Here is a 7,929-nt window from a genome sequence, read left to right as displayed (position 1 = left end):
ATTAGCAGTCCCAAATCCTTCCCCATAACCATTCACAACTTCTGCCTCATCATTGATAACTCCACTGTCTCCCTACCAACACATCCGCAATCTCTGAGTTATTTTTGACAGAAGCCTCTCTTTTGAATACCACGTCAATCAAATGACCAGTTCTGCCAATTTTCACCTTAAAAACATAGTTTGTCTCCGGCCATCGCTCTCAGTCTTTGCTTCATGGCACATGATCCAAAGTTCTTAACAAACTCCACTACATCCAGAACTCTGCTTCTCTGCTTACCCATTCCTGATCCAGTGATGACATCAACCCTGTCCCCAGAACCTCCACTTGCTCTTTGTCCCACAACGGATCCAATTCAAAGTCATTCTCCTCAATCACAAAGCCCTCCATACCATGCACCCTCCTACCTCACCGACCTACTCCACCACTACACTCCTAAAATATAATATATTTTTTAGCCATAAGAGATAAGCTGACTGATTACATATTCTTTGCCTCTTACAGCTCGTTAAACATGAGCTTTCTGTCTTCACATAGACTATGTACTTTTGCCCATCTATTAAAAATATTTTTTATCTGGTGCCCAGGCATGTCAACTTTAACTTTAAAACTACAAATCTACCCCTGAACATGGGGTTAAATAAACTTTCACACCCAACAAGTTCTCCCTATTTCACTCTTTCCAAACACCTCCTAAATCCCCAAGCTTGACATGTGTCTTTTAAAAGTGGTTGCTACGCTGATGGCAACCTTAGGCCAAGGTACAGCGGGTAAAATAAGTATTGAACACGTCACCATTTTTCTCAGTAAATATATTTCTAAAGGTGCTATTGACATGAAATTTTCCCCAGTAACAACCCAAGTAAACCATACATACAAAGAAAACAAAACAAATAAGTTCAGAAATTAAGTTATGTGTAATAAAATGGAATGACACAGGGAAAAAGTATTGAACACGCTTACTGAAATGTATTTAATACTTGGTACAAAAGCCTTTGTTGGTAATGACAGCTTCAAGACGCCTCCTGTATGGAGAAACTAGTCGCATGCATTGCTCAGGTGTGATTTTGGCCCATTCTTCCACACAAACAGTCTTCACATCTTGAAGGTTCCGTGGGCCTCGTCTATGAACTCTGATCTTTAGTTCTTTCCATAGATTTTCTATTGGATTCAAGTCAGGTGATTGGCTGGGCCATTCTAGCAGCTTTATTTTCTTTCTCTGAAACCAATTGAGAGTTTCCTTGGCTGTGTGTTTGGGATCATTGTCTTGCTGAAATGTCCACCCTCGTTTCATCTTCACCATCCTGGTAGATGGCAGCAGATTTTTATCAAGAATGTCTCGGTACATTTTTCCATTCATCCTTCCTTCAATTATATGAAGTTTGCGAGTGCCGTATGCTGAAAAACAGCCCCACACCATGATGTTCCCACCTCCAAACTTCACTGTTGGTATGGTGTTTTTGGGGTGATGTGCAGTGCCATTTGATCTCCAAACATGGAGTGTATTATGGCATCCAAAGAGTTCAACTTTGGTCTCATCTGACCAGACTATATTCTCCCAGTATTTCACAGGCTTGTCTAAATGTTGTGCAGCAAACTTTAAACATGCTTTTTCTTCAGCAATGGAGTCTTGCGTGGTGAGCGTGCATACAGGCCACATACAGGCCACACAGAACCTTTAGAAATATATTTACTGAGAAAATTGGTGACGTGTTCAATCCTTATTTTACCCGCTGTATGTCCATAACAAAGACTCTTAAAGTAAGGAAATTAGAAAATTAACCAAAAGCTCAATGTCATCTAATCTATTGAGTTAATAAACACTTAACTTGTGAAAATGGTATAGTTTGTAAGTGAAATCATGTGTAAAATCCATCAACAGCAAAAGATAACAGTCAGATAAACCCCAATACCTGCCCAGCACCAAACAGCAGACAGACACAGTTAGCGACTATAGCTAACATAGTGGAGCATGTAGCAGCTAAAGAGAAAAAAAATTTCGGAGACGGAGACCAAAACAGAGCTAAGAGGAGAGTGAATATCGGACCTCAAAAGCCAAACCCTCAGCTTATTCTGCTTTACTCAAGTATAAAAAAACAAATTTTGGAGCTTATCATTACATATGTTTCTATTTGGGTTGATCATAGGAGCTGACTTGAACCAATTTGCTATAGTGCCTTGGTCATTTTTGTATTCATATTTGACCTTCTCTTTTAATACCTATTTATTCTATGTTTCATTCATTGCTTTATTATTTTTGGAATTACTATAATATAATAAATTACTTAAAAATTGTTGCTCTATATTCTATTTGATCTCCATCAATAGAAGCTTAACTGTAATTTGAAATAAATAAAGTGATGTTTTCCATTATTTATGACCCACAGTCCTTTGTGCAATGAAAAAACACACCATGGGTCACGTGATATTGTCACTGAGGCGGAAATGAAAGTTCACTAGCAACAGCAGCGGAGCACAGCTGAGAAAGGTAGGGGAAGAATACATTTAAACCTAATTCGAGACTGTTTTTAAACATATAACGTGTTCTGATATGAACCACGTTACTATAAATGCAGTTTTACTTGTTGTCAGCTAATTAGAACAGGGTTTAGCGACATGTCTTTTTGTAAAATCCCACTACGAAGCTCGCTCGCTAACAGTTAGCTTCTTCTGGGTGAAGGTAACCAGAATAAGAAGGAACATGCGCGACTTCCCCTTCAAAACAAATGCCACAGTGGTTGGAAAACCTCTTTTGTCTGGTAAACAACATTGGCGTGGGATACTTTATGCCACTCTTTTCAGTAAATACTCGCCTCCTAATTAAGTGTGTGGTCTCTTACACGCGTTTTGTTGGTCATAACCCTCTGCAACGTAATACAGTTTGCTGGCTAAGTTTTAGTTTGGAAAACGATGACCGGAAGTCAGTGTTTTCCCTGCGCGCTTGACAGTGATGCATAGAAATGCCCTGATCATCTTCCGTGTTTGTGTTGTGTGCGCAGCAGCCAAGGGTATTTAAATCCGGGGACAATGAAATCTGTTTAGCCGGGACAGTTGTTTATTTACTAGTCTGTATGAAGTTTAGCCAGCATCCACGAGCGGGGTAGCGGATTTAACTAACGCTGCGTAGCCGGTCAGCTGGTCTCACTAGGTTGACGTTAGATGCTATGCGCTTTTGTTGTGATTCCTTCGATCTGATTGTTTGTATCCACGAGACGGAACTCGAGGTGGTCATTTGGTTAATACAGCACCTTTTATAGTTTGCTTTTTCTTACGGCCAGGTCACATCTGACCATGCATCACTGGGTTTCGTCTGGTCTCAGAGATGCTGAGAGCAGCAGTCACCTTGGTGGGGCAGCGAGTGACGTTACACCGATAACATGATGAGAACCAGTATTGTGGTTAGGGTCTATTCTTAATATACAAAGTAAAGGGCAATATTTACCTCAGCTCCAGACTAGAGTTCAGTTTTGCTGCGTTCTTGCATATGCAGTCCTCTTTGCATCCAGTCCAGCAGGCTACATCTCTGACTTTGCTCAAGGTGATGTTGATAGGGTTTAATGAAAGCCTTGGCACTCTGATGCACACGAACACATTTCTGCCTTCATCCTAAATCTACCTGTAATATACGTTGTTGTAATGTTGCAGTGAAGCGACAGTACGTTGTAACATTGTGTGGCTGTGTTTCAGAGCTGTGAGGTCATGGCAGCTGCCAGCGTGAGCAGACCTGGCGGTTCCCAGACCACTGAGAAGTCTCAGCTGATCTTGAAAGGTAATGATCTGTTTATTTTTTTGTCATCTCAGTGACTAACTGGGACATACTGAAACAAATAATGAAGACCGAGCTCTGCACATGTGACAGAATGATGTCACCTGTCTTGTCCATCCATCATACCATTAAGATACCCTTTCTGTATGGCGCACTAACTAATGAAACCTTTTTCTCAATTTTAGCTACTCCCTTTTTAAAAATAATGGATTGATGTAACTCACCATACCATATTCCTCTTTCATTACTGTTGGTCAGAAGTATAGATGTTCCAAAACAATTATTTCCTTCCTAACTGTTATGCCGCTGCTTATCGGCCGATACGGAGTGTTGATCCGATACCAGTGGGGTCCTAAATACTAATTTCCACCAGTCAGTGTGAACTGTCAAAAGTTTACATTATCCTTTTACTTTTTTATAATCATCTATAGAGGTTATTGGGGGAAAAAACCACACAACTCAAATGATTAGGAAAAACATGATTATATTTTTTATTTAAGTATTATAAGCTACTTAGAGCTAGTGTTACGAAGTCATAATTCCCTCTCTAATATCTATTTTATGTTGCTGTTAAAACATCTCTCTCAAACAACTGGATTTGTTCAAGTTTCTCTCCAAAAACATACAGTTTACAAGATAACATTTGAATACATCATGAGAGTTATAATTGACTTTCACCCAACAATCATTTTAACTAACTTCATAATGTAACTCAATATAACCTCCATTAACGTAAGGTGTTAGCTCGGTTATTTAGCCGACCAGGACTGTGCTGCCCGCAAGCTGCTATCAGCTAACTGGCCATCCTCCTGCCAATTTGTTGTTCACAATAAAGCATTATCGGGAAAAATTTGGGTTAACAAGTTTTTTTTAACCACAGGTGTGTAGTACTAGTTTGTACATGTGCAGTAGTGATCAAGAGGGATGTACGGATCAGGGAGTGAAGGACACGCGTTGCTGTTGTTGTTTCTATGTAGCGTAACTGAGCTGATAAATGTTGATAACGTGACATCTGATTGGTGCACAGACCAATACCCAATAACCAATCCAGCATTTTAAGCTGTATCAGAGGCATTTCTGGTACTGGTATCGGACCAACTCTAATGATATTACCTCTCTTCTCCATCCATCATAACAGTAAATAAAAATACAAGCACAACAGGCAACCACGCACCCCCGTCCGAAATAATCATTATGAAATGTAATCTTGACAATAATATTATGTAGACTGCTAATAGTATTATGCACTTGTAGTACAATGTGATTTCGAATTGTCAATGGTGAAACTATTACAAGGGCATGTTGTTTCAATGAAGTGAACATCAACTACTCATCAATGACTCATTCTGCTGTTTTAAAGAAACATTTTGGATTGTGATGGTTTAGGTAACTGATAAAAAGAAGTCAAACAGGTCAAGAGACTAATCATCTGATCATATGATCAGACAAAATGTCATAAAAAATAATTATATTAATAATTAAAGCAGCTATAATCAGTATTTTACATAAACAGTGGATCGTACCTTTATGTGAAAGGGGTCGCTTGTAGTTCTGAACACACAGACTTTTATCATGTGACGGTTACCTTCAGCTCTGGGGAACTTTCTATTGTCTTTCTAGAGAAATTTACAAAATCAATGGCAACCGCTTCTAAATAAAAGTTTTTATATTTGTTGCATTATGAATATTTTAGATATGCTACTACAGCCAGAACCAGAACCAGACAACGCTGCATGTGTGCTGGTGCGTTCTCTCGTGTGCGCAAAGGAAGCTGTATAGAAACATTGATGAAGCAAGTTAAGTTGTTTGACTGTGAGGAGAAACTGTCCTCTGTACACGATATGCTGGCAATCCAGTGGACCCGTCTTGAAACCCGGACCCCGTTCTTTTACCGAACTTTGAGAGTGCTACTTTTTTGCTACGTCATCGAATCTGAATCTGTAAAGTGGCCTATTAACTAACTGATATTGTCAAATAAATGTAAGTAAGTTAAAAGTACAATATTTCGCTCTGTGACGTATTGGATAGAATAAGAAAGTTATATAAAATCTAAACACTAAAGTAAAGTACCGCTACCTCAAAATTGTACTTAAGCACAGTAGTCGAGTTAACTAAATGGATTTAGTTACATTCCACTACTGCTGGGGAACAGAACTGTTCTTTATAGATATAGCAGCTTCATTTTGCTCTCAAAGTGCACTAGATTGATGCATTTAACTTTAAAATGCACAACATTTTCCTAAAGGGATGCATGCCCCCAGACCCCCCTAGAGGGTCAGAGGGCCTCCCACTGCTGTCTCTCAGTCCTCACCTTATCTGGACCCCTCCCACCTCCTCTCACTTCCTCCTCCTCAGGGATCTGCTTATGTCTCCTTTGTGACAGAGGGTTGTACAGACAGAGGGCTCTCTCTCTGTCATCATTCATTCATCAGCCTCTCATCCTCATCAGACGCACCCTGAGAAACAGTGCCAGGCTGCGTGTTCTTCAGTCGACGAACAAATCCACTCTTTAAGTCTTGACGCTTCCTGTATCGAGATTCTCGGCAGGCCTGCTAAAATTCAAAGCTGCTAATCCTGCCTAAGCCCAGCTGTAGGCTTTTACCAGAGTTACAGAGCTTATAATAGCGCTGCGATTCAGTGAAATATCACTAAATGAGGAGAGACCTGTGTACTCAAAAAGGGTTGTAGAGTTTCAACTTTACTCTGTAAGATGCTAGGGCATATCAGTTTCATTTGACACGAGTATCACGCAGCAGTTGTACAACTTGTTCCATGCCTTCATGTTATTAGGTTGTTACAGTTCAACTGGAGCTAACACTCTAAAACAGCATCAAAAACACCATAAAGCAATAGTAATTTTTAGGCTGCAGAAGTCTCCTGATGTAGGTATTAAGTCGTTGAGAAGTCGTCAAACATTCCACCAGGCCTGCAGTGTGTCTACACACAGTTTTTTAAGTTATTATTATAATTTTTTTATTACTGAGGCCTCATTGGGACCATTTCATTATTTTCCCAGACCCCAGTGTTGTGAAAATGAATGAAAATTGCACCACAGATTTTCTTTCTTTCTTCCACTAGATGGCGATGTTTATGTTCGTCTGTTTGTTCGCCTCACCACCAACAACACAAGTTGCATCCCAAATCCATACAACATAGTAGTATTTAGTGTGTGTACACAGATAAGTGGCAAAAAGAGGTATACTTTAAAAAAAACAGTATTTCCCGCAATGCATATCACAAAGGACATCGACAAAAAGCTAGAAAAAATGTAACGCTAACTGTGAACGGTATAAACGGCTCAAGAAACACCTCAGAAAGCAAAAGAAATTACCAAAAAAAGCTTAGATTTTTGAAAAATATGTGTTGTCTCTTTGTTTAATTGGCATTCTAAAGTTGCATTTTCATTGATATCTGAAGGTGGAAGTAATATATAATTTTCTCTGAAGTATGTTGACGTCTTTTATAAAAGCTTGGGAAAGGTGTGGTGACAGTGATGCCAGCAGAATCTTTAATTCTGACTGAAAACAGATAACTGTTGTGTGGTGTCCTCTCCATGAACTCTAAAAAAGTAAAGGACTCACTAGGGCTCACAGTATATATTTTATCAGTAACATGTCATGTATAAAACTGTTAGAGAAGAAGTGGTTAACAATCTGATGGATAATGATCTAAAACTAATTGAAGATTATACTAATTTTAACGTTAAAGTAAACCAAAAAAATACCCAATACAGTTTTCATCCCTTGATCATAGAGAGCTTTCAGCTTTTACTTTAATGTATTCACACACAAAAAACACAATAATTATATGGAGATAATTTGAGTTGTGGGAAAATAACTATAAATGACAACACCAAAGTACAAGAATAATACTTCAGGACTTGACTTATTTTTCTGGAAGATAATTAAAAAGAAGTTAGTCTGGGTTCTTGCCGTCAATGATAGCTCTTAGAAAGAAAAATTGGAATCGACAGAAATTGAAATCGGCAGGTCAGACTTTAAAAAAAAAAATTGGCCAAAATAATTGCTACCAACGCATCTCTAAAAGTATCAAGAGAACGCTAGATAAACAAAGTATCCAACCTAAACAACAAACATGGCTATTGTTAGCACTCACAGCAGTTAAGCTACCAGCTTGTGGAAAACTCCAGCTACGAGTTATGAGC

General features: G+C 38.9%; 1 protein-coding gene across 3 annotated transcripts in view; it reads left to right on the top strand.

Annotated features, from left to right (window-relative positions):
- The first annotated feature begins 2,423 nt into the window (after positions 1–2,423).
- The window catches only part of wwp2 (WW domain containing E3 ubiquitin protein ligase 2), a 55,602-nt gene continuing 50,096 nt past the window's right edge, over positions 2,424–7,929 (top strand). For 2 of the 3 annotated variants that reach the window (XM_054619726.1, XM_054619724.1), the window contains exons 1-2: positions 3,031–3,536; positions 3,686–3,767. In XM_054619726.1, the coding sequence (XP_054475701.1) occupies positions 3,483–3,536; positions 3,686–3,767 (136 nt within the window). In that variant the 5' untranslated portion in view covers positions 3,031–3,482. Of the gene's footprint in view, positions 2,487–3,030; positions 3,537–3,685; positions 3,768–7,929 lie in introns of those variants that run through there. The other variant, XM_054619725.1, reaches the window with a different exon arrangement.

The sequence above is a fragment of the Anoplopoma fimbria genome, chromosome 19, assembly GCF_027596085.1.
Source record: "Anoplopoma fimbria isolate UVic2021 breed Golden Eagle Sablefish chromosome 19, Afim_UVic_2022, whole genome shotgun sequence".
NCBI classification, from domain to species: Eukaryota; Metazoa; Chordata; class Actinopteri; order Perciformes; family Anoplopomatidae; genus Anoplopoma; species Anoplopoma fimbria.
The sequence above is the reverse complement of the archived record's forward strand: the minus strand, read 5'-3'. Positions and strand labels throughout refer to the sequence as shown.